At 54.1% G+C, this 26,462-nt stretch overlaps 2 protein-coding genes across 2 annotated transcripts; one reads left to right on the forward strand and one right to left on the reverse strand.

Annotated features, from left to right (window-relative positions):
* Positions 1–685: 685 nt before the first annotated feature.
* On the reverse strand, positions 686–1,590 carry LOC105700753 (cytochrome b5 domain-containing protein 1). The gene is made up of 3 exons (XM_023434332.1): positions 1,334–1,590; positions 1,144–1,261; positions 686–1,080 (listed from the first exon to the last, which is right to left on the reverse strand). The coding sequence occupies exons 1-3, from the start codon at positions 1,588–1,590 to the stop codon at positions 850–852; spliced, it is 606 nt and encodes a 201-aa protein (XP_023290100.1). The 3' UTR covers positions 686–849.
* A 1,961-nt stretch (positions 1,591–3,551) lies between these two features.
* LOC105700754 lies at positions 3,552–12,854 on the forward strand. The gene is made up of 14 exons (XM_023434325.1): positions 3,552–3,693; positions 4,138–4,271; positions 4,377–4,614; positions 4,949–5,065; positions 5,459–5,688; positions 5,745–5,954; positions 6,728–6,941; positions 7,751–8,025; positions 8,193–8,505; positions 8,860–9,330; positions 9,414–9,544; positions 11,183–11,340; positions 12,038–12,288; positions 12,365–12,854. The coding sequence occupies exons 1-14, from the start codon at positions 3,552–3,554 to the stop codon at positions 12,757–12,759; spliced, it is 3,279 nt and encodes a 1,092-aa protein (XP_023290093.1). The 3' UTR covers positions 12,760–12,854.
* Positions 12,855–26,462: the final 13,608 nt, after the last annotated feature.

The following is a 26,462-nucleotide window of genomic DNA, read 5'->3' on the forward strand; positions in this document are numbered from 1 at the left end:
CCTTTTTTTCCCCCGCCTGTCGCAGCCTCCGGAATTCCGGGAAACGCTGCGGGAATTTCGGGAATCGGCGCGACGAGGCAAGGTGGACCGTTTTGGGAGAATCGATTTGAGAAAAATTTCTCCTAGACAGGAGAAGTGAGCGCTACTCGGTCCCAGGGTTCAAGATACTTTCGGATGGACGCGGACTCGCGGCGGAATTTTTCTGCGGAAAATTCCGCGACCGCATCGATGGCCAGGGCTCGGAAACTGGCGGGGGTGACTGGGCGTTAGCCCGTTCCGCAGCCGGCGAAGTTTGCGCACCCTCGGTGCGCTTCCACCAATACAGGACGCGTTCCCGAGGGATGGCATCGGATCCAGGCCGGGGAACGGGAGAGGATTGATTCCGCGCAGACTCCTCCTCCCGCAGCTCTCCACGCTTTTAGCCCCCGATTATTTTACCCGTTTTTTTTTTTTCACCACCGGATCATCCCGATGTGGCGAACAAAGGCTTTTTGCAGCTCGGATTTAATCGCTGCAGATTCCCATTCGGTAGAACGGTTCAATCGTTGCCAGCGACCCTTGGCACTGAAATATATACAAATTGCGCGGATTTGGGTAATGAAATATTTTTGAAATGGGATAAAAAATAATTTAGCACATTTTATATTACGGGATTGATAGGGGGTAGTTCCCGGACTTAGTTTGAACTCCCGGGCTGCGTCGGGAGAATTTTCATTTCCATCGAGGGTCTCGGAATGTATGAGCCTTTTGATGGGCGTGCCGCCATCTGTGGGTTGAGCGTAGAAGTATGTCCAGAATATCTCAGGCAGGAACCAGGGCCATATGGTATGAGAGGATTTTTTTAAATCTCTACATCTCGGTGAGGTCGTCGTTGTAATAGCACATCAGAGAAGGGATGTAAACGTCATCTGGCAATCCGCAGGCGGAGAAGCGATCTCGCTCGTCGGGAATTCCATTTTCCGTGAGAGTACATCGAGGGTCGATTTCCTTTCCCTGGAACTTCCAGGTGTAGGACATCCCGTGGGCATTGAAGCCCAGGAAGCGCTCCCGGATCCGTTCTACGGTATCCTCCTCGCAAACCTGGGATAAAAGAGACCTTTAAAAAATGCCGCGGGACAAATTTCTAATTAGTTTCCAATTAACCGTAATGACGGCCTGAAGTCCTGTAAGGACGTTGACGATCCTGCAAGGTCGGGCGTTTCTCGTGAGGTTCCCTATTCGGAATCTCTCGTCGAGCCACCAGGGGCACCTGTCCAGGGGCCTCCAGGAAATGCTCGTCGGCTCTAGGCGCACATCCGGGATGGGTCCATGGGGACAATATGGGACTTTCAACCCCGTGATGGGATGCACGTAATGTCTGATGTCCTTCCTGCGGTGGTCGAACCAGTGGCTAATGTCCTTCCCTGCGTGGGCCAGGATCGGTTTTATCGACTCGTGGCCGCGCCAGGTTCTGCAGAGCTCCGTCAGGTCGTAGACTCCTCCCAGGAAGGAGACCCAGCAGTCGGCTGAGTCGTTGCGAACCGCTACCTCGTCGGGCAAGAGGAAGGGCAGCTTGCACGGGCACGGCCCCCGGGACTCCTCCGGATGCATCTTCCTCCGTTGACAGTTGGTCTCTATCTTTCCCCCCGTTTATCGACCGAGTCGGTGCGAAGTTGTTCGCACCTTGGTAAAGCGACTTCAGGTATTAGCTTCCAATCGAGGATGCACTCACAGGTGGCGTGGTTCCACAGGAATTAATCCCCGACGCGAACCGAATGACCGACCGATCAACGGGGAATCCCTCGCTCTCTTTCGACCGCGGAGGCCATTTCCCAGATTTTCCCATCACTCCATATTTGCGTTTCCACGTGGCTTCCGCCGGGTTACAGTCCCTCCATTTGTCAATTCTCAATGGACACCAATCCATAATGTGCATGGGCGTTAAACCGGCCCACTTGGGACTGATTCTAACCGATTCGATCATCCGACCGTTGCAATCGGCGGAATTAATTGATCGACCGGGTCTCGTATCTAGCGTGGCGTTATTAAGTCGTGCAAACTGAGCCTACTTTATATGTATACATTTTCATTAATAAAAAATATTCAGGGAAAGTGTGAGGCGCGTAAAAATGTGTATATTATTTTGGGATGGTCCGTATAGGTGGCCTTAGTTCCTGGGTCTCTTGAATTCTATGGTGGACCCTGGTGTGTAAATAAAAAAGAATGAAACCATCCGTGGACTCTTCCGTCTGGAAACCGGAGCGGGCCGCGAAGGGCGCGCCTCGGGCCGGAACCGGAACTGCAACAATCGGAATCGGAAGCGATTCCGGTGCCGGTGGCCGGGAACCGTAGCTTGCATTGTCACGGAAGGACAACGGGAGAATCGGGCAGGGCCGGCTTGGCGTTGACCACACGTCGGGCAGGAGGGATTGTGAGGAAATCGAGTCAACATTTTCCCTGGCTCTCCTGTTCCGTCGACTGGAAAACGACACGAGGCTTCGAGCCTTTTGGAATCGCGTTCAGTTTCGTCCGGGTCTCTGTCTCGTGCGCTGCTTTTTTCAATCTCTCTTTTGTTTTCCCCCTTTTTTCGCGGCCTTCGAGGGAATCGCGTGCACCAAAATGGCCGCCACCTTCGCGGCGGTTTTCGAGGTGGGACTCGAGGGTGAAATTCCTCCGAGGTCTTAAAGGTGCAGCTCGAGGATGCGCAGCTGCATCCTGGGGCATTTTGACGCTTCTTCAAGAAGTTCCTCCTTCTGCTGTTAGACGGTTCCGCTCAGGAATCCTCGTGATTTAAACGAACGCTCGGGTTTAAGACCCAGTGGAATTGATTTACGGCCGATTTACGTGCGTCCGGTATTCCCGCCCCCCGGGGGCTTTTTATGATGCACCCGTCGTGTATTTAGATGTGCAATGCCTGCGTACCCGGTCACGATTCCGGGGTAAAATATGGGGAGGAGAGAGGTCCTGCGGCTTGGAGATATTCGGCTCTGCCTGTCGCGGGTTTCAATAATAAAAATGAAAATATAAATAATAGGGGCCTGGGGAAGATGGGCGGTGTTAAAAAATTCGATCCTCGAGGATAACGTCCTGGGAACCGTCGGAGTGATTTTCTGATAATTTCTTTTTTTTTTTTATAATCGAAGGACCATTATTATACCACCTCGGACGTGGGTGGATCGTCCTTGGATCTCTTCTGGCCCAGATTTCCCGCAGGAAGTTTTCCTAGAATTGGTCCTTCACCTGGATCTCACCTGCGTCAGGGACGCCCTAGATGCACGTCAGGAAGCTTCCTCCAGGAAATAATGCCGACTGCACCTCTACTTCTGGCTTACATACCGTGAAATTACCGCGTCCGCCGAACGGGGAAATAAAAGTGGACGAAAACTACCAGAGATTACGTTTTCGAGTAATTCGTCACAGGGTCGGATTCGAATGAACGATGTGCAGTCTCCAGTTCGCGGTTCGAAAATCGGCGACGAGTAAGGTGCACCATGGTCACCGGTCTGCATGGGAAGATCAGTAAAGGAGTGACTATTTTTTTATATGGCCCCCCATAATGATCTACATTTAAAATGGGGTGCGCACCAAGTGGGACCACCTGCAAGAGCGGAGGTTTACGTCTGATGGCGACCAAGCTCAGCTTCACGAAGGAGCAGCTCGAGAAGCTCAACTCTTATTACTCGAGGCTCATAGAAGATGCTGCGAAACCGGATGGTAAAATAACAGTACCATTTGGCGGGATAATTTATGGTATGAAAATAATTCCGCGCAAAGCCCTCGGGAGTTCATCCTTCCCTGGGCGGATTGCGTTCAGAATTTGGGACATTTCGGTGCTCGCTGGGCCGTAAATGTAAACCCAATGTACACACCCGGTGGTACCGTCGCTGAAAAGCTCGATGTACGCGCGGGTGGCGAAAAAGGAGGGGCCAAAAAAAATATCGAGGAATACCACCGGGCTCCGTTTCACACGCGACACTATCATTTTTCAGGGGCGACGCGAGAGCGGGAGTTTCGGCCGAACCGCGAGATCGATAATGCGCGCCGCGGAATCGGAATTCCGGCTTGGCGGTTCATAAAATTCAAAGGGGGCCCCCTCGCTCGTAAATCTCCCCGCGGAAAATCTCTCCCCAGAAGGACGGTTTCAATGAATTTCCCTAGTTTCAGGGGAGGCGATTTGCATCGAGGCGGTAGTAGAGCGACTGGTGCAGCGACTAGTCGCAGGGATGGGCAACCTGGACCCCAGGTTCTCTTCCATGTTCCTGGTGTCCCTAAACGAGCGACGAAGAGTCGAGGTAATAGATTTCAACCCTGAAAAGTACCCCGAAGGCCCTACAACGTCCATACATTTTTTTTTGCACCTGCAAAGATAGTATTAATTTTTTCTTTTTTTTTTTAAGGAGTTGAAGTTTGAGTATCTGGTGAGGATCGACGGATTATCCAGTCCAGGAGTGACCGGAGAGTTCGAGGCCCCGGTTCGGGTGGAAGAGGACCCAGGGATGCCAGGATTCGCCAGGTTGAGGATCAGAGGATCAGGAGCCAGTCTTTGGGCCGAGTTCCTGGGTCCCGAGGGAAGGCTGAGGAGGGATCTGATAAAGGCGAAGATGGCGAGCCTGCTGGCTTTGGCCACCAAGCAAGGTGGGTACCGGAGGTCCAGGGATTCAACCCGAAGCTCCTCTTCGAAGACCACCCCGAGGGGCGACTTTGTGCGCAGTCGAGAGATTATCCCTGTTAATATTAACAGGGAAGCGGATTCGAGGCGTTTCGAGTGCGAGCTCGGGTTTATGGGGCAATCAGAGGGTAACGTCGCGTGCCGAATACGGTGGAGGTGGGAGGGAGATTGGTTGATGGGAAATATATAGGGCGACGTTCCTTTCGAGCCCTGAGTCATGGCGTCGATGGGTCTGGCTGGAGTGGGTGTAAAAAATAAATTGTAAATAGGTAAATTGGTCATCAAGGTGTGAATTTTCAGGTGCTCTGGATGGGGTCGACGAGAGGCTGTGCCTGGCTCCTGGACAAGTCGTGGACCCGGAGGTGCTGGACAAGATTTTAAAGCAACCAGACCACTGCAGGGTGTTCTATGGACCCGGTAAATGCGCGTCCCTTTAAATCCACCTTCGCCTCTCGCGGGTAATCTCGGGGTCTTCCTGCACCCGAGTGCATCCGCTGCATCCCGGCCGGCGGGATAACTCGATCTACACGGTGCCCCATTAATCAGGCGAAACGGCCTGGCGGAGTTGTTTAATCATAACTGGCGGGGATTTAAAATAATGACCCTCGCGGAAAAGCTCGAGTAACCGAGCCCGGGGGAGTAAATCATCGAACTACCCTCGTTAAGTCACTGGGCGAGGAGGCGCTAATTGCGACAAGACTTTATTCCTGGACCCTGGCTCATCCCGGATTCTCCCTTGATTTGTTTTTCTAGTTCAAGAACGTAAGACTAAATTTATTAAGTCGACTCTTTCTCGTTTCCGGCCCGAAGCGTCCGCCGAGGTCGTCCTGCCGGAGCCGAAGGACCACAGGGTGGTGTTGGTAGAGGATTCCGGGGGGATCCTGCTGAAGCTGGGGTTAAAGGGCATGGGCACTCGCGAGGTCGAGGTCAGGCTCGTCGTTGGTGCTTCTGCTTCCTCTTGGCCAGCCTTGGCAGACTTCCCGAAGAGGGTGCCCCTCCATCACTGCGATGCCCTTCTGTACTACAACGCGGCGCAGACCGTGAGTGTCTTCGGCTTCTGGTTGCATCTCTTCGATATCTAGCTGTACCTTTTTAGGGGATGTACGTGGTAGCCGTGGGGCCATACCCTGGAGCAAGGTGCGAGGATCGAGCGACCCTGTGGAAGGTGCGATTTCCGGCCGCCGAGACCGCGATGAGGACCCACTATGCGGAAGACAGCGTCCCAGGGATGGTGGACTCGGTGCTGATGAGGATTTTGTCCCAGCTGAGGGAAAAACGGGTCCCGGAATTCTCCTTTGCGAGCAAGGTGGGGTAGCGATTTTTCTTTCGATTTTCCGCCGTCCCTTGGGAATGCGGATTCCTAAGACTCGATTTCCGCTTTTCTTCGGCATCTTCGTAGAGATAGAACGCAGGTCGCTCTTAAAGAGCGACCAGTGCCCGTGGGAATGCATCGATCCCCCGTCTCGGTCGTAGCCGGGGAAGGAGCGTAATGAGAAAAGTTCCGCATCGATTTCGGATTTTTCCACGGGCGTTTCCGCGTTATTGGCCGCGCAAATAAACAATGGCGAAGGCGCGGAGAGGTCCGGACTCCTGTCTGAATATTTAACGACGCGGCGCGCCTTCTGGGGCCGCAAGAACGCGCGAATCGAATTTCAATCGACGGACCGGCCGGAAATTCAATATTTTCCGCACCGCGAAGACAAACGGCCGGCCTGTCGTCGGGAACGTCGGCGGTTCCGCCGCGGACATCCCGCTTCCAGAGTCGACGCTTCCCGGGAACAAGAGGGAATTTTTCCGCGCCTGCAATCAGCCTTGAGAGCCCTTTTTTTCCCCAGCCGATACTCAAAGGATTTGATCAAGGACTCTCAAATAGGGGTGCAGCTTCCTTGAACCTCCTCGATATCTAGGACGACCAGGAAGTGTCTCTTTCCTCTTGGTTTGGAATTTTTTTTTTCTCTCGACAAAATTTTTCGTTTTTATTGTATAACTTCAAGAGATGGTCCGTGGAAGCTGGTCCTGGGGGAATATCCTTCTTGGCGTTGGACGTTGCTAAATCGGACTTATTGCTCCACTTTGCAGGACACTCCGAGGGTCGTCTCCAGACAGGTACTCAGGACAGTGCACAGGTGGGCCCTGGAACGGGCAGGACCCGATCCTCTCGGGAACTGGGCTCCTGAGACCTTATCTCGTCATGTCCTTCTCGTCCTGGACGAAACCGTGACCGCTCTCAGGTGCCAGAGCTTGCGGTGCTACTTTTATCCACGCAGCAACGTGATGCTGCAGTGCGCCCGGGGTGAGCTTTCGAAAAATCCGCAAACCTCGACTTCTATCCCGGAAAGGAGACCGTCGCTCTTCAAAGCGTCCATCTCATTGCGCTTGGCAATTATTGCTCTGGGTAATTATTACGCCCGGCAATTATTGCGCCTCCCTGGAACGGTTTCATCCCTAGAACGGCGCCAGACGATGAGAATTACAATGAGAATCGCGATGAGAATTTGGCTGCCGATCGGACCGGTGACGCGGAAATATCGGAGCGTTCCGCGCCGGTGAACCCGCGGCGGGTCGGCCGCTTGCCGGAACTCGTTACTGGTTTGCCGATCGCATGGATTGCGGAGACTGATAATTTCTCTTTAATTCTGGGATAAAGAATTATCTATTGTATATATCTGGGAGATAGTCCTTAACTCGTTAAGCGGAATACTCGTAATAGGTTTAAATACCAACGTTGCGCCTTAATAATCCTTGGAGTTGCGGTACTCTTGTTTTAATTATCTCCAGACAGCGTTTGGGAACGGCGAAGCGAGGTTCGTTCCCATCGCGGAATCGGGTCGAGCCGTTTTTCCCGGCGCGGAAATGGGATTATCCGCAACTCCGTTAATGAAATGCACCGCGCCGCGTTGCGTCGACGTCTCGTTGCGGGTATTCCGGTTAGGTGATTTGTAGTTTCATTACGAAACGCTCGGACGTGCTGATTCCTTCCGAGATGGATGGGTTCCGGGACGCGTCGCGACGTCCGCGTCTCCAGCCCAGAGTTCGGGACGAGCGGCGGCGTCGAAGGTCCCGATCGATCCTGTCCTGACATCCTGGACGAAATGGCTTCAGGTGGCATCCTGCATCACGAGGACTCCTATATGTCGGACTCCAGATTATTGGAGCAGTACCTGCAGGCTCTTCATCGACAGGCCCTGGACCTGAAGACGACCGAGCCCAGACCGGCGGACCTCCTGGAGAACGAGCTGATAGACCGCTGGAGAAGAGTCGTCACCTCTCTACCTCGGGGAACCATGGGTGGACACTATGGGTACAGCTCCAGACAGTTGGAGTACCTAGGACTGGTCGTCCAGGAAGTATTAAGGGCTAACGAGGTCTCTTTGCAGGTGAATATCAGGGAAATGTAAAAATTCTGGTGTCAGGTTCAGGTTACATCGGGGTAATCGAGGCTTAGTTCATTAACCGAGGGATTAGCCCGTTAGAAATTTGGGTAATTTACTCGGGTTAAGGAAAAGCATCAGGATCAAGAGTCGAGACAAGGTCCTTGTTTCAGTCGCAGGAGGACCACTCGTTCCTGAGCTTTGAGTCGTCGAACAGGAGTTCCGAGCCGATCGAGAGTCTCGTCTACCTGCTGACGACGGTTTCGAAGCAGGCCAGGGACCAGGTTTACGCGATGACGAGTCGTCGGGGCCGGAAACGAGGTCACAGGAAGACCCTGAAGAGGAGGAAACGCGGTAGCGCGTCCTTCTTCGAGCGCTCCTTGGACGTCCTGGTGGACGTCGTGCGCAGGGATCGCGAGACCGCCTACACGGACCTGGAGAACCACGTGATAATGGCCAAGACTCTGCTCCGGTGGCTGTATTTCGGTACGACGATTGCGGAGAATTTTTCCAGGGGTTCCGAATTATTCCCCTGCGGATCGGGAACGGATTCGCCGCGTTTGCGAAATTTCTTGGAGGGCGCTCTCGAGAGAAAGAAAGAGATTCTGGGAATTTCCATGGGAATGGAGGTCCACTTCTTCGTTTAACGACGTCGGTTTTCACCCAGGGTGAGGACGGGACGCGGAGGAGGTCCCGGAGGCGACTCGGCAACCTCTTCGATTCTTCCCCGGAGGATTCCTTGCGGTCCAGCTTTGTTCCATTTAGCCTTCGCCTGCGGCACCTCCACGCCGTTCCGCCTCTCTTCGACTTCGATTCCTACCGGATGTACTTTGATTCCAGCCGCGAAAAACGACCGGAAGACCCTGGGGCCGATTCTGCGACCCTACTTGGGGAACCTCTTCAACTCGTCCCACGAGAACGCCTGGCACGTGGAGTCCTGGAGGAAGAGGCGGGAGATTTACTCCTCGGAAGTCCGGTCTCTGGCCATGTTCTCCAAGCTGGTGATGACCCAGGAGATGTCCCCAGCGAACGGGATAGTCGAGTTCCTGTCGAAGGGCTGGACCTGGGCGGAGAACGTCGCCAGGATGATCGAGAGGTCCAAGGGTGGACTCAGACTGGTTTTCGTGGACTCCGACAAGATAGTTAAATACAATTTGACGTTCGCTAATGACAAAGGACTCAGTGCCTACTCCACCTGGAGCAAGCCCAGGAACGCCGGGATGACCGTCAGGAGAGCGAACCTGGCCAGGACCAAGATGATCACCGAAGGCTTCTCCAAGCTCTACTCCAATCGGAAGGACCTCTGCAAAGGTTAGGTCCTTATCAATGAAACGTTTATTTTCAGATCGGTTTTATTTTCCACTCTCATCCAGAGCTGTCTCTTTCGTTTCCAGGACCAGCGGGACACGTGGACCTGCGGGAATGGAGTCCTTTGACCAACGCGGTGTCCCTCGGCCGAAGGCGAGGACGTCAAAGAGGTCCTGGTGGCTTGATTCCAGCCTTGGTCGCCCTTAACAAGTTTCGCGTGAGTTAGCGACCATCCCATCCTGGAAACTCATCCCCTCATGAGACGCTTGAGTCGTCGGAAACCGAGAACCTGGATCAGGATACAACCTCTGTCGGGATCCTGGATCCCGAAGCCGACGTCCATTCCGCCCGATCACCTGGTCTATCTCTTGAAGCGTCTCTTCAAGGGCTTTTTCCAGGGTTCCTTCGCTCCTTCTTCTTCAAGGCGTCCTCCACCCACAGGGGTGAAAAATACCACGGCTCTAATTCGGGACCTCGAAGAGACGCCTCGCGTTTCCGTCGAGGGCAAACACTCCGGAGCGTCGTCCTTAGTCGCATAAATATTTGCGACGTCGGGCCATTACGTAAATCGTGGACGTGTGCGAGGTGCAGGGCGAGGAACCAATGCTCGCCCAGAAAGTGGGTCGTCCGGAAACCAAACGACTCCCCTCTTGCGTATGCATAAGAGCGAGTGCACAAGAGCCATGAAATTCGCGCACCTGCTTTATGGACGAAGCCTCGTCCCCGCGGCCATTTTGGTCCCTGCGACCATCCGCGAGGGGTTTGCATGAGAGATTAGTCAGCAATTGGATCGAGGTGCTAGTTCTAGGTTCCCCAGGTCAACCCAGGTCTCCGGCGACCCTGGCGAGCCACGGACTCCTTTTTTTCCGAGTTTTCCCTAAACCGATCGGAAGCACTTTGCCGCCGAGTCTCGATTTAATGGCTCTCTAATTCCCGTCGACCGACATCGATATTCCGAAGTTATCGCGTTAGCGGGAGCAAACCGGCACCGGCGATTCAATTTCCGGCTCGAGTTAAGCGTCCACCTCCTGCAGGGGCCTCCTCTGCTGCGACCGCCCGAAGTTGGCACGGCCTGCCGCGAGAATTGCGAAATCGCGTTACCGCGTCTGACAGGTGGAACAAAAGGACTTCTGTTTAGCGGATGGATGTCCGAGAAGAAAAAAATGTGGATTTTCGCGATGGGATTCATCCCTGCGATACATCCCGGGTCATCCTATGTACAAGTTTCCCTGCGGTCAGACGGTGGTACCGGCCATTGTTACCGCAACCACGGCGTTCCTGGCAAAATTACGGAGGGATTACGAGAATTATGGGAGTTACGAGAAATTCTCGACCCTTTGGTAATCGCTCATTCGATCGTAGGTATTTAATTATCCCGGGAGAGAGGTCTGAATTTTAGGGGAGCGTTCTAAACGCAGCAAAGAGGCGAAAAGGACGTTTCTCGTCGACGCGTCTTTTGGCGGGGTTCATCGCAATGAATTTCCCCGACAGACGTGCTATCGTCGAAGCCAGGTCGACGCGGGTGCCGGGGGAAATATTGCGTTTATATTGTCCCCCCTATTGGCCGATAAACATGTCCGTAGTTCGGCACGGTGGAAAATGTATAAATGCCTTCCATCGAATTCCAATACAGCGTCTCCCAGGGGCTCTTCTCGCTGCACTCCTCTTATCGGCGACCCTCTTTTCGACCCATCAGCCCCTCTTCTCGATTCGGGATTTCGCACATAATGCGCGCCACTTGACGAGACTGGATCGACCGGGGCAACGGAGAGGAGAATTCGGTGCCATCGGTGCCCCCGAAGAGGCCGACGATCCCGCCTCCTTGACTAAAATTTTCCTACGTCTGTCAATTCAGATCCTGCAGGAGGTGGCCGTCGTGCTGCCCCAGGACGAGAGGACCGCGATGCTGGACGTGGTGCAGAAAGTGGCGAGAGAGGCATCCAGGCGTCTCAGGAGAGCCAGCTGTCCGGACACCTCGACTTCGGGGTCCCCCAGGCAGATCTACACGCCTCGGTAAGGAAGTAAGGAGTTAAAGTTAGGACCCTTCCTGGAAAGTCCTGGAATTCCCTCCGAAGGACGCGAATGCCTTTCCTCTCTCCCCGGTGGCATCTTCGAGGAGGGCGTCACGTTCTTCAGGGTGGAGGAGCCGATCCCGATCGATCAGGAGTTTCCACCAAGGACTGCAAGGATAATTAATCAAGGAAAACGCAATCCTGGGTTTTAATATCCGAAACGCCGCGTTCCCCGGGTAATCGATGGCCTCCTCGGCTTGCGCAGTGCTGGAGGTCGCTGCGAAACGGCTCGATCGGTCTAGGTCCATCGGTTCCCTGAAATCGACAAGTCGATCCCGCCGATCGGCGGGAACCCTCGGGATCTGGAACTCGCAGACGGGGGCCAGACTCCGGGAGTGGCTCGATTGGAATTCAAAAGTTTCTCGACCGAGCTTGCCCAACTTCGGGACTCTCATTAGGGTCGGCGTCACGTAGCATCTCCGCGCCTTCTGGTCCCGGGTTGCCCGAAGTTAGCTATCTCGGACACTCCTCGGCGAGGGGCCACTCGTCGATTTTCTTTGCCCACCGCGAGGGTACTTCTGAGTGGAAAGTTCCCGCAAAAAGGAGAATAGAGGATACGGGATCCTGTATCTAGGTTTGCCTAACCAGGTTTCCTGGAGCCTCGTCATTCCTGCGTTCCGATTAACAATAATGTCCAGGTCGGAAAATGGATTCCCGGAGTCTCCGATTCACCCTCCGGTCCATCAGCGTGGAGGAATCGCGGAGCGCAGGATGAAGATGCACAGGGAGGTGCAGGACCTGCAGGACACCCTGTCGAGGCGAGGGACCAGGTCGAAGAGTCCTTTCCCGGTTTGGGACGCTGCTTCCGTGACTTCGTGGACTTCTTCGGTGAGGTCCTGCGGAAGGACTCGACTGGGACGACGCATCCCCACCTGGGAGGTGATGAGAGGTGCGCGGTGATCGGTTCCAGGACTTCTCTTCCAATATGGAGTGGTCCTTTTTGATCTTGGATTCTTGAATTTCAGGAACCTCCCCGATGTGGGACAGCGTCAGTACCGATGGGAGTTTCGCGAAGTACAAGTCCGAGGAGATGACCAGCAGAGAGGATTCGCCCGAGTGGGGTCATAGGTCCTCGCGAGGACGCGGTTTCGGGGACCGGAAGGACCCGAGGGACTCCAAGGACTGCGACCTCCTTCCCTCCTGGGATTTTCTGGACGAGAGCCTCGACCGCAAGCTCTCCAAGCTCGACGACCCGGAGCCGGACTCCCTGGAGGCGAACCGAGACGTTGGCATCGACTATCTGGTCACGGCGAACGAGCGCAAGGAAGTCACGACCAATGGCGGCGAATTAGAGATTAGGTTAGGACGAGGTCGAGGAACTCCAGGTCGTCCATGGAGTCGAGGGAATCTCTGCGATTAAGTCCCGAAGAGAGCAGAAGAATCATTGGGTCGTATCGAATTCTTGCCGATTTTATTTCTATCTATTTTGATTTTAAGTCTCCGAAGAAAATTATTAATTCCAGTTCCTTTTTCCGGAAGGAACTCGGAGAGCGAACAATCCCTTGTAGTTTTAATCAACGCACCCCTGTGTTATTATTTCCGCCCGCGGTTTTCCGCCGAGAGTCCCGGTGCGTGCGGCCGACGTGCGGGGTCGTACAAAGTGAAAAAGCGACGGAAACCAGCGCGTTTTCGCGGCGACAGTCGGCCATTCCTCTTTTCTTCCGTCCCGGAGGAGCCGCAGTCGATCCGGAGTTTCATTTATCCGTCCGACATCCTTCGGCGCGGTCTTTGTGCTCTGGCGAGGGTCTTCCGGAATCGAAGCCGGGGTTGGGGGAGAGAGCGAAATCCCGCAATCCCGGAAAAATAGGGCCCCCTTAATTAATTGTCCACTTTAAGCCGGGGAAAGGTGGACGGAGAAAGATGCCGGCGGAAAATCTGTACTAATGGCACGGATTAGCGCAGCGGTAATACGCCAGAGTCGGAGGGTGGGATTAAAATTGAATTCGTAATTACGGCCATTTAAATTGTACCCAGAGCTGGAGCCCTTGCAGGGGGCAGTCTACGAGCGGGATGTCGGGGTGAACCCGGGGCGCCTCCACCCCAAACAGCCGTTTTAGAGGGCCCTCGATACCGCGACTAATGGCCATCCTCCCCGACTGTAAAGACCTCCCAGATCGTTCGTCGATTCGTCTAACGTTGTTCGAAACTGAGGCTTGAGTTCGCGGCTGAGATCGTTATCATCTTACAAAGATCCTTAAGTTTGTTTTCCCGAGAGGGGCCGCGCTGGACGTAAATTCCGTTTATTGTGTATCTCGTAACAGCGACGTGGGATATTACTGTAACTGCGAGGTCGTGCCGGAAGTCTGCTCGGACCGGCCTTAATGAAACGCGTTTGTTAAGCGAACGTTAAGGACGATGTAGCCTCCTTTCGGGTGCAGCGCGATGCAGTTCCTTTCCATTCCCGAGGAAAAAGGGAAGGCCGAGAGACGGGATGCGCCGAATGCGGTTCCTCGAGAACCCTCGGCACCCTTCCGGGGGAGAAGTAGAAACAGAAATCCCGAGTCGCGAAGAAGGCTAAACAGTCCTTGCGAACAAGGATCTGCATGGGGTTTAATTATTTCTTCTCGTTGGTCGCGATGTTCACGGGATGGCCAGCCATTAAGGGCCTTAATGGCTTCCTCCGGCGTCCCCTCGGGAGCCATTTTTCCCTCCGTCTCTGTATCTCGAATCGCTGGTCAAATTACCGGGCGGCCACTCTGGCTTTTTCGAAAACCCTTTTAACGGTCGTACAAAGTCCTTTTAACGATTCGTTATTAGAATTTCGCTTCCGGCAAAGCCGCTTAACGAAGTCCTCGGGGATTTCGGGTGCTCCCGTTCAGGCCGCCGTGTCGCGTGGAATCCGCCCCCTCGCGAAGTCGGGAAAACTTTTTCCCCTTCCTTTTTCTCCTCGTCGAAAATGTCACGCGGATGAAAGGTGGAGGGTTTTTCTAGTTTTCCTTTTTTCTCCATTTCCCTCGGCTCTCCTTCGCGAGTCAACGATTAGGGGCGGAATCGTTTCAGGGGCGCGCCGAATAGGGTGGCGGGGGAGGTCTCCCTTTTTCCTTCCTTTTTCGGAAAAGCTAACGAACCACGCCGGTCGAAGTTCCGAACTAGCCGCCGAATGTCGGAAAAGTGGGAAAATTTCCCGAGGACCTCGACCTTCCTCGCTACGAGAGCTAATTTCCCCGCGGGGACGGTTTCGGCCAGATTATCTGATATCCTCTCCCTAACGAGCCATTTATCAGCAAACGTGCCATTTTCTCGAGATTTCGGAGTGAATGTACCTCCCTATTCTCTAGGTTTCTTTGCTGACCTAATCTAATCAACCCCGATATTTTTTTTTTAATTTTTTGAACGGCTTCGAGCACTAGTTAAATTGTCTTGAGAGTGAATCAGGGGGTAGAGTCTCGCGCCAAGTGCAAGTCGGCAGAGAACGACCGCGGACTCGGGATGGCGGGGGTTTAGGATCCATCGGAACACGTTTGGCCGACTTTTCTCGCGCAGGATCGAAGTTACGGGGGGAAGGAATGGCCCAGGGTGGGATTGGTAATCCCTAGCTCGTCGCCGAGAGGGAATGAATTTTTTAACCGGTCCACACGAGATCGGAGACCGAGGGAGAACTGCGGTCCGGTGTGTCCATTCGACGTCAGTAATTGGAGCATCGTTCGCGCCCAAGGACGACGGTTTTCCTTGAATGCGTAATTTCGCGGCTAAACGCCCAAAAGAGTCCCTGTGGCCGATGAATGGAGGACGGTATGCAGGACTACCCAAGAGGGGGCTATTCAACCGCTAAGAGACCAGCGGGTGCACAAAAGTTCCGACGAAGCGACTGCAACTGCATCCCTGACCCTTCCGACCCGATTCACGAGTTACCCCATCCTTGGTTCTCAGGGGGGCCCAGCCTGGAAGGACCCTCGGATTCGGAAATCCCTCCAGGATCATCGACGATCGATGGGCTTTCCAGCTGGAAAAAAAGGGAAAAAAAAATAGGAAAAAGGCCGAATTTCGAAGCGCGTGCATGTACGGCTCGTTATCTAAGGGTGGGGGCTGATGGAGGGGTTGGCCGGGTTTCCTGGCGGAGAGGGTGGAGATGCGTGTGCGCGCGCGCGAGGGGTGCGCAGTGGTCTCATCTCAGTCTCGCAGCATCCCTTAAGCGGTCCGTGTCGACGCTCGCCGAGAGGGGTGTCCGTCGTGTACGACCCTCTGCCGCGAGTTGAAAAAAATAGGAAAAATTCCCGGGGTGAATTTCTACGACCACCCCTCGGGGGTCCAGCCAGAGGGTGACCTCCTGCGGTGACGCGGTTTCGATCTCGCGACCTCTTTTCAAACCCGGAAGTCCTGGTCACCTGGTCAAAATTACCTGGTCCACGTCTTCTGCTTCCGGGGGGATCGTAGGGACCCTTTGGGGAAGTTAGGCTTGTTTTCTGCCCTATCGAGGCCGCGTGACTTCAGGTAAGGACTGCATCCCCGAGTTCATCCCTCGAGAAGAGGGGATGATCTTTCACCCTCACGTGGACCGACAGGTGGAGGCTGCAGGACTTGGCGGTCCTAGTCTCTCCCTTCTCGAGGGGGGAAATCTCGTGGGGGAAAATTCACCCACATTGCGGATTTTTATTTATGCATTTCTTCAATTTTAACATAGATTTTATATTCAGCATTGGCTAGGATAGGACGGACCCTATCGAGGCGACGCGTGTACTCGAATCGCGCGTGTTCGGCCCATTTCCTTAACTATGTCACGTCGATAAATCACGCGACATGTCGCGTACGTGCCTGAAACTGTCATGTTCCGTATCGGGACGCGTTTTGTACCTGCGGAAACGCCCCTCGTAACGATTTGCTGCATGGGGCACCAGGGGACCATGATCGTCCATGGGAAGTCCGCCACCTTGGCCCGGATTTAATGTTAATTTTCTCAAAGGGTGATTCATAATATTGAAATAAAAAAAATAATGGTCACGCCTCTCTCGCTCATATCACGAGAAGGCGTTAAATTGAATATTTTCAAGGTGCGACATCCTACCCCGAGGTGAGGAAAATCACCCCTGATTTTTCTCCAATTTTTTTTTCCCCCGAGGAGTTTAAATTCTTTCCAATTCACGCGTCCAGTATGTAAAATCCCCCGCGAGGGGGAAGAGTTTAATCACGATTTACCGCGGATAACGCCGATCGGACGGTTTCCTTTGAACGCCCCCGCGTGTGTCCGTGGTTATCAGAAATTTCATCGGCGTAATTAATAATCCCTTTTTAAGCGGCCCTCGTTTATTCCGGCCGGTGGACACATCGGGGCGTTTTAAAAGCACGATAAAACCAACCCACGTGACTCCCACTGCCGATCGTTTTGGAGCTGGGGAAAAAAAAAAAAAAAAAATGAGGGAATAAATCCAACGTGCCGGGGGAGGCGCGAGGAACGCCCTCGTTAGGGGATGATTTGCGTGGCCAAGTGCCGGGGCGACAAATCGGACTTCATCCCGAGGGTTGCTCGTCCCGTTGGACCATCCGGGGGTACATGATCGATTAATTAATTATCACCATAGAATTAATCCCTCTTGATTCACCTCGGCGTTTCTCCGTGGAGTCGCTCCGTCGTTGAATATCAACCCCTCATTTCCGACGAGGCCGGATGCGTCCGGTGGGAACGGCAGGTGTCTTGGAGATGCATCCGCAATTATCGAATCGGGATGCCAAGAGATCGAGCGGGTGGAATCGGCCGGAAAATCGAGACCTAAGGGTCCGAGGGATGGAGCCATCCCTTGGTTAAGTTAACCCAGGGGTTGCCTAACCAGGGGTTACCTCGGCCATTGCTCGGCATCTCCGAACTCTTTGCAAAGATCCTTAAAAATGGAAAGAAAAAGAGAAAGAGAGGCGCATTGAAATCTCGGGGTCGTACTCGGGTAATTCTCAGATCGATCTGTAATACTCATTTCCCTGGAAAAATTTTCCCTCTCGATTTTTCCTCCCCTCGTAAATCCGCATCCCGATTTATCTGGGTTCTCGAGTGCCCTCCGGAACGCGGCCAGGGCAAGGAGAATTAAAACGGTCCGCCCAGGAGGAGCCATTTCCATTTATTAGCCCGGCTCGATATCGATGCGATTAATTTATATCCCCTCTCCCGGCTCCTCGAGGGTTTCCCTCGGGAAAACTCCCGGGCTCGTCTCTTCCGGAGTCCGCGGGCCTCCCGTTTGTGCCAAAAATACCTCCTGGAGGCAGCGGCGATATCCCCGTTTCCTCCTTGATCGATCCCGTGTGGTCGACCGCACCTAGGATCCGGAAAAGTCCCCGGGAAACCTCGGGGAGGAATAAAAAAGCCCGGGGGAATGAATCCTTTCCCGCGGCACGCGTCGCTCAGGAATTGCGTTCGATCGGCCGTCCATTAATTTCGGAGCGCTTCGCCCGGACCGATTTCGGGGCGATATACGCGATGGATGAAAAAAAGAAGGAAAAAGAAGGAAAATAGGGGTGGCGAGAAAACGGGAACACGGGCGGAAAAAGTCGGCGTTTTGAATTTCCGCCTCCCTCGCGCGCCGCTCGGCCGAAATTACGACGCGGACCCGGGGGAGGGATTTGGGGGTGGATTTTGAATTTGCAAGCGAGGGAGGGCCGTGCCCGTCGAGCAACGGGGTCAATGTATTAATTCACGAGCCCTCCCCCGACTGAAAATGGCGGCCGTGGGACATGCCGTGTACGTACCGTGGTAAGAATGAAATTCGTTGGGGGCGAATCAAAGATGGCGCCGCCCGAAGAGGACGCGGACGGGATTGATCGAATCGGCCCTTATCGATGAATTACTTACGCGCTATCACCGACTAACCTCTGTGGGGAGGTTTTCCACCTTCCTCCCCGGGGTGCCCCGGGTGGGTCAAGGGTCGCCTTGATCGGAATCGCGAGATCCACCCCGGGGCTCCTCTTCGGGCGGCGCTATCGGCTCGAGGGTGATCGGCACCCTCGAGAACACTTCGACGCCTCGTTTTAACCCCAGGGCGGGTGCGTTAACCCGTTTACCCCGCTCGGCCGCGCTAACGAACTGGCCGTTAACCTGGCCTCGTTAAACGGAGCACGAGGTGACAAAGGGGTCACTCCCTAATGCGCGGAACCACCCCTTGGATGGCTTGGTCGAGACTCCTTCTCCGGAAGCGGGCCGTTTAACGAAATCAATTTTTCTCGCCATCGAACGGCGCCCGTTTAACGAATATAATTTTTTTTTCTTCCCACCAAATTCTATTTTTTTTTTCCACTCCGAGCGGCGTCGTTTAATGAATTCAATTTTTTCTTAGCCACCGAGGGACGTTGTTTAACGAATCTGAATTTTTTTTCTGAGCATTTCGACGGGACCGATTAACGGCGCCGTTTTCTGCAGAAGGAACGTTGGTTCTCCGTTTCGTCAAGGGTGACATGTAGTGCGGGATTCAGGGGGTCGGAACTTCCCTCGAGCGGCGGTTGCGCGAGGTAAAGGGTTACGTTTCCTCCCTTCCCCCTGGCCTCGGAAATCTTGCGTTAATTATTCAGTGCAGTTAATTAACGCCGCGACCCCCCGGCGCGGCGCCGTTATTCCTCCAGGAATCCCCCGGGATTTCCGGGTGGAGGAGGTCGTCTCCTCGCGGGGCGCAGTTAACGTTCTTGACCTTCCCCAAGACCTCCGATTTAAGCTCGGCATTTCCGAGTCACCAGTCATCCCCTCGAGAGGTTAGGGAGATATTGGGGTAGGTCGCTTCCAGTCGATCGGCGCTGAAAGTCGAAGGGTGCAGTTTGCACCCCCGTCGTCGTTTAGAGATTTTTGTGCATCGAGGGTGGCTCCAAACTCGGTGGAGGTTCCCTCGATCCTGGAAGAGTAGCTTCGATTCCCCCGGGAACGCACCCCTTTCTTCTCCTTTCCTCGAGTTCCCCGTCTCCTGGAAAAGCGTGGCCACGTCGGGACACATCGGTGGGGTGAGTTCCGCGAAATAATCAATGCTAGACTCGACGGAAGTCTCGAGGTTAATCGGACTCTCGGCGTCCTCGTCTCCTGGGAAGTTTGCCGGCAGCCCGACTCGCAAATCTCTCCACTCGGCGACTGGAGTTTAATCACTTTCGAGCATCCCTGACTCGGCTGATATGATCGTTTGAGCAAAGTTGCGCGAATAATCGGCCTCGCTTGCCTCTTCCTGGAGTCACCCCCCTCTCCATAAGTCGGCTTATCATCCCCCCGAAAAAGGAGAAATCTGGACCTTAAGAAACTACCCCTGGAGGAAACAGCATCGAAGACGGACAAATCTGACTCCACTTTTTCCTAAGAGAAAGCATCCTTATCCTTATCACCTGTCACCCTGACCGAGTCGTCGTTCGGGAGGGAGACCCTTCCAACCTTCGAGAGCAACGTCGACGCTCTCGACGCGCAAGACGCGTCTCGACGTCGACGCTGCAATTTGCATTTCCAATTTGTCGCCAGCGCGACACGCAGTTGCACCGCCGAGAGGCGGAGGGTGCGGGGAGGAGAATTCCCTATCCTGGAGACAAGGAAGACTGGAAAGTCGGGGGTGGGCCCTTAACGCTCGGTTAACCTTTGATTCCCTTACCCTGGCCGGGCTGCAGCTGCAGCTGCACTGCCGGACCGAGTGCACTTTACGAGGACTCGTTCGAAGCCACGGCGTCGGGAGTCCCGATCGATCGACGCCTTCGTCGCGGAGCCGATTAGGCGTTAACGAACGCCGAGGTTAACGAACAACCCCTAAACGGTCGCGCGGAAAGGGTGGAATTAATTGGAGCAGTCGTTGGAGGAGGAAGGGTCGTTTTCCCCGATTTGAGGGAGGCCCTTTACCTCTCCCGTGGGATGATTTAGCCAGAGAGACCAAGAGGTCCATCTTCGACCCTCCATATGAAAAGAATTCCCATTCTCCCTTGAAAATGAAAAAAATTTATTTAAAGAAAAATATAAGCCGAATTTCTTGATAGTTTCCCCTAGTGTTTGATTGCCCGCGATTATTCAAATTTTGGCGCGCGATCCATGCCGGGATTTTTATTTGTCGTATTATTTTATTGCTTCTGGCGTAAGGGGTTAATTTTCTCGGAGAGGGAATGATGGTCTTGGAATCGAAGAGGACTTTCTTTGGCCCCGGGTCGTTGGATCGCGTCCATGAAGGGGGGCGAACGGGTCGAGGGTGAACGTCCTGGCGAACTCTGGCCGTTCGGTCGTTCCTCTCCCCAGGGAGCCGGTCCTCAAAGTCCTCCCGATCGCCGTTATCGGGCCGAGTGACTTCTAACAAGGGGAGTGCACGTGGATACGGGAAGTGTCGCCTCGACGGGCAACCCTGCACAATGCGTCCCCACAATGCCGGAAGTCGCGGATCTCGCGGTGTCGGGCATTGTTGGTCGGAGGACCTGGTCGGATCCTGCAGGACCTGGGTACTCAACGGCAGGACTGGGGTAAATTATGGAGACGACGCCTCCGCGAGAAGTGCGCCTCCTGACTCCGCGAATGCGGTTGCACAATTGCATTCTTGCATCCTGGATAGCTTTTTAGAGCGCCATTATTTATTTTTTTTTTTTTAAGGGTCGCTTGAAATTGTCTCCTGAAAGAAGGACGACGATGCGAGGATCCAAGGACCGTCTCGTTGGTTAATCATTTAATAATCGATATTAGGCACGTCGGGGAATTTATATTTCTTTTTGTGGATTTTTCAAATTCTTGATCATTGGATCTGCGATATTTCTCGAAACGTGGGTACCTCTCGGGGCGACCAGAGGGTCGCTTTACGTGCGATCGGCGTCGGATATCGACGGCCAGTTGATACGCGGCTCAATACCACCGGCGAGAAAACGCGACTCAATGGTTTCCGGTTTCGATGGCAGGACTGGCCGAACTCTAATGGAACTTGCCGCGAATTGAAAATTGAGCCGGGGCTGAATGGCGCACTCAGCGAATTACCCCTGAGTCCTGTACACCGGGGTAGAGGGAGAGGAGAGCCTTTCGTTAATTCGCAAAGGCGGGCGGAAAACTTGGGAAAATTCCGAGCCATTAAACCCGACGCGACTCCTGGATAACTCGATTGCACTTTTCCACCCCTTTAAGGAGCCCCATAGAACCGGAGGAATAATTCCGTGGAATGGAGATCGGTCTTCGGAGGTGGCCCGGATTATCAGGAAAAGTCGTTTCCTCCGGTGTTTCCATTTTTCTGCAGGATGCGGATCGAGGCCGAGCCTGGATCGACCTTCCCTGGGGGTCGGGGGAGGGCGAATTCCCTGGGAATCCAGGGAAATGCCGAGAATTTCCAGGAAATCGGAAGTTCCTTCCCTTCGGGTTCCTGCACCTCGTTTTTCGCGCTTCCGGGACGTCGCGAGCTTCTCGCTCGGTATTCGCGGGGGTGGGAAATAATTCTCCCCGTTTTCACTTTTTTTTTTTCCTACTCATTTCACCCCCGACTTTCGTTTTTCCCCTCGAGTCGCGCTCGCGTCGGAGGTATTGCCGAAGGGGGGTCGAGGAAAACGAGCCGGATCGAGCCATCGTCGGCTCGTTTTACTCCTCTCGTGATAAGCCAGTGATAAGGGGCGAGTCCTCGATCGGGTCGGAAGTCGGACCTTCCGCTTCCGCGATGATGGACTGCCGGGAAGTCGTTTTCTTCTTTCTCTTTTTTTTTTTTTTATATAAATCGCAACGGATGCTCTCCATCGAGTCGAGTGGCTACTCGGGAGCCCTCGATGTCCCGACTTGGGGGTGGCAAGTCGATAGTCGCGATCGAAAGGTTATCGAGTTTCCATTAGGAGGTCCGACGGCTCTACCTTCCGCCTTGGGAACTCGTAAAAGCGCGTTCCCCTCGTAAAACCGAATTACCGGTCGTTACCGAGCCGGCTTTCCAAATTGGCTGAAAACCCGAGGTCGCGGACCAACCCTGACCTAAGTGGTCCTCCTGGGGGATTATTAATAATTTCCCGGCCGATTAATAAATGATTATTCGGACCCTGGGCCGAGATCGGCGATCCGGAGGTCTTCCGTAGGCTGACTCCTTGAGGAAGGTCCTTGGAGGGGGAGGGATTAATTACTAAATCTCGGAGTCTAGGTCCCCATGGGCATGGGATAACACGTCGCCATGGGAGCTCAGAATCAGGACGAATCGAAAGGACGAAAGGGATTACGAGTCCGAGCTCCCAATTACTCGAATCCACTTCGAGTCCTTTTGGAACGGTCGGGATCCCGTTGTGGGAATCGCGGAATTCCGCCTTTTTTCGTCCTGGACGAGATGGATGCACGTGCTCGGGTTTGCGGGATCTATACCGGAAATCCGTAGATCGCGGTTTTCGGGGGCTTGGGGGTGGAAAAGCGAAATATCCTCTGGCCGCGTCGTTAATCCTAATTCCAGGTCCAGGTTCGAGGACACGTCACTTGTCGGAATCATAGCCGGAGATTTTTTCGTCGCTCGTCCCGTCGGGCGCGCAAATTATTCGTCGAACGTGACGCTCGAGGGCTCGCTTTGACGAGTTTTAACGATTTTACGTCGGCTCGTTACGACCGGGACGAGTCTAGGACTTTGTCGTCCCCGTACACTCCGTTCCCATTTCCTCTCGCCCTTTGTCTTTCCTCCACTCGGGGACGTCGAATCTTCCGCGAAGAGTCGATTGGCCGCTCCGAGCGGCGGATCCGGCGCGGCCCTCCCGGAGGCTCTCTCCCTGAATTTCAAGCGAGAGCCCCGCAAAGTGGCCGGCCGCGATTTACATCCGTCGCGGGACGTCAAACTTTTCATAAATAATTCATCCGCTGCCGGGGAACAAAAGTTTCCCCCCGAAAGTTCCCATCCAGGACGAGAAGTTCCGCGCTCGAGGAGGGGGCTCGCCATCGGAGAACTTCGGTCCTTCGCCAGGGGAAATATCCTTCGATTCCCTCCGTCTATCTTTTCGTTATCGTCGCGAAAGTTCCGCTGATATCCCTCGAATTAATTTCCTGGTGTATCATATCCTGGGTGGGCGTCGCGACGCGAAAGGGTCGACGCGGAGCGAAGGTGGAAACAATTGATGCAGGAAAACGGCCCGAGGTCGGTGTTTCTCGACCGTCACTTGAATTCCGTGAAATATGGCCGCGTATGCGACGGTTTATACATCGACTCGTTTTGTTCGCCGTAATTAAGCTCGGTCTACCGAGGGGCGGTCTCGTTACGCCGTGGATTCCCCGTTAACGCGGGCGGCCATTTCGCCGGATCCGACGAGCCTGATCGAGCCCGTCGAGCTCGTTTTAACGAGCCGCGCAATTTTTCCCTAACTCCTCGGTTTGCTCGAAGATGAAACTGACTCCTCTCGAGTTCCACCCGGGGAGGACTCTTTGCGGCGCTCTTCTTTCCCAGGGGATGATCCTTCCATCTCGACCATGGACCCTCCCTTGGGTATAGGAGAGTCCTCCCAAGTTTCCCGCTAAGAACTCGGAACGTTCCCGTTTTTCCCTTGGAAGTCGGAAAAACTACTTCCTTCTTGGAATTGGGTTAGTTCAGTTTAGTTTAGGTTAGTTTAGGTTAGTTTAGGTTAGTTTCCATGACGCAAGGTCACGTCTACGGGGGCGAATAAAATTGCATTTGCAGGCGAACGGTTCCCTTCAATCGGGTGGTTAAAAGGATTGCCAGGACGATGCAGTTCCCACCTCCCGGAATGTCTGGCTTCCCCTAGAGGAGCAGCTCCTGGCTCGAGGTATTTTTCAGCAAGCCAGGACCCTCTCTATCGGCCTCTAGGAATGATTTACAGTCTGACCTCGATCTCCCCCTAGGAATGTTCTCACCCCTTATACTTCCACCTCTCGGTAAATAACCAGCCTCCTTTCGACTGTTCGTAATCGAAACTATCCGAATTCTTCCCGACAAGCTCGGCCGAGATTTACGAGGAAACTTGGGAGGTTTTCCTAGGCAATCGAGGAGCATCCCTCAGGAAATCATCGACCATTAGTGATTCCTTTCCCTCCCTCCTTCGAAATATCGCCTCATCGAGGAACTCCTTGATCCTCGTCCACGATGTGGCGTTACTTCTCCTTCTTTTTTTCTCTCCTTTCCATTCCAGGGATTTTTCCGCGGGATGTTTCATCGCTCTTCGCGTTCTACATTCGTCCCATTCGCCCCCAGGAAATGCACTTCGCTCCCGTCCTCGAGATTTGATTTTTGAGTTATATTCTCCTCGATTCGCGACCATCGCCCACCCCCGCAATACCCTGCGATCGTCCCGCGTCGAACTACCCTGTCCATCTATCGACGCAATCGTTGTCGACGTCGATAAATCGTTTACCGACTCTTCGGTTTTGCGACCGGCAGAGAGACAATAACGACTCGATCGCCGATCCCCCTTTGGAATTTTCCTCGGCCCTGAATTTCGAGAAGAAAACGGCGATCCGATCGATCGGTTGTCTTCGATAATACAGACGACAGCTGGTGGAATTCTCTCTCTTTTCTTTTTTTTCTCTTCTTCGATAAAGACGCCTCGGTAAAACGGGGGCGAAATAACGTAATAACGCGAAATAGCGAGGATTCCTCGGGCCGACTGGCGCGCACCAACCCCTAGGAATTTTCCTCCAGATATTGTGCCCCCTCCTCCCCCCGGGACGTCCCAGTCCGGTAAACACTTAGTCGTTCGACAACCCTCTCGGCCATCGAGGGGGGTGGCGGGAGGAAAACCAGGAAAACCAGCCACTCCTCTTCTGGCGATTGCGAAAAGGACGACCGGCGCCAGAAAAGGACGCGACGAATTTCCCGCCAGCTGACTTTCGGAATATCGCGCCTCCGCCCTTGGCGGCATTTATCATTCACCGAGATACGGGGGAGGGTTTCCGTGTCGCGCCGGAAAAGTTTCCCGGCGAGAGCGGGCCGACAAAGCGCGAGGGAAAATCGCCAGGGGACGTTTGCTCGCGCGAGTAAGCGCGAGAGCGGAGAAAGAGGGAGAGGGAGAGAGAGGGAGAATACGTGACATCGATCCACCTTAGCCATTCCCGGCCCTGAGATTTTCATGAGGTCGAAGGCTTTTCCGGCACGTCCCGAGCTTCCTTTCCGGCATTTCTCTCGGTTTTCAGTCCGGAGTGTCTTTCCGCGGGGCTGAGAAAAATCGCGAAAAATCGCGAGCGGGAGGCGCGAAAGCGCCCGGAGAAATTCCCGCTAATTCCGGGAATTCCTGGAAATTCAGGGCATTCGCCTACCGGGGATTTGTCCGAAGTCCCGAAGGAGTGGCGAGGAAGGTGGGAAATGAAAAGTATGGGGAGGGAAAATGAGAAGGAAACCGGGACGGGGTGCACGCGGAAAGGCGAGTCGAATTCCGTAACGAGGTGGACGTTCTGCCCGGTGGGACCTTTTTCCGCGTTTCCCGGGAACGGGGGCTGACTTTCCCCCTTATTAAAATTCAAACGACCAAACGTGACACGTGAAACGGAAAACTCGAGCCCCGATTTCACGGGACGACTGTGCGACGTCCAGCCTCGATGTCGCGGGGGTGTCACACCCCTCTTTGGACAGATACAGGGGACAACGCCGTATCAAGGAAGCGTATATATCCGGGGATGTATATACGGATTCCGTTAGATCCGATTAACGGACCAGTCACACGTTTCCCCCTGACACGAGGAGCCACGAACGGAGCGCGGCATAACCTAATCCGTAATCCCTTTGATCGAGCGGGAGAGCCGGGAGCGGGACCTCCACAAAGGGGAAGACTTCCAGAGTGTCCGAGTGCCGTTGTCACGGGGAACGTGGCCGGTGTACGAGCCAAAACTTCCCAAATTACGGCGCACCTCGATCGGCACCCTCGCCGGGAGGAATATCCCCCTGGCGATTACGGGTCCTCTGTTGTCCACTTGCTCATCGATTAAAGAACGCGTTCTACCTCGAGGGAACTGACCTGCACAATTTTGGACAGCGATTAGTTTAGGTTCCTTTAGGTTGCCAAGGTCGATGCATCCGTGAAAATCGAGGGAAGGGGGCATTTTCCGAATTTTCCGTCGGCTGGATGGTGCGGCGATAAGGACGTCGTCGGGGCGGATTTTCTTGTTCCCTTATCAGTGTTAACCCGCTGAATAGCCTGGAGGTGCGGACGCGACGTCGATAAATGGTCGGGTCCACGACGCGACCCCTTCACCCGGGGGTCGTGAATTGGTCGCAT

Source organism: Orussus abietinus, unplaced genomic scaffold (assembly GCF_000612105.2).
Source record: "Orussus abietinus isolate OABI.00-Male unplaced genomic scaffold, Oabi_2.0 scaffold9, whole genome shotgun sequence".
NCBI lineage: Eukaryota > Metazoa > Arthropoda > Insecta > Hymenoptera > Orussidae > Orussus > Orussus abietinus.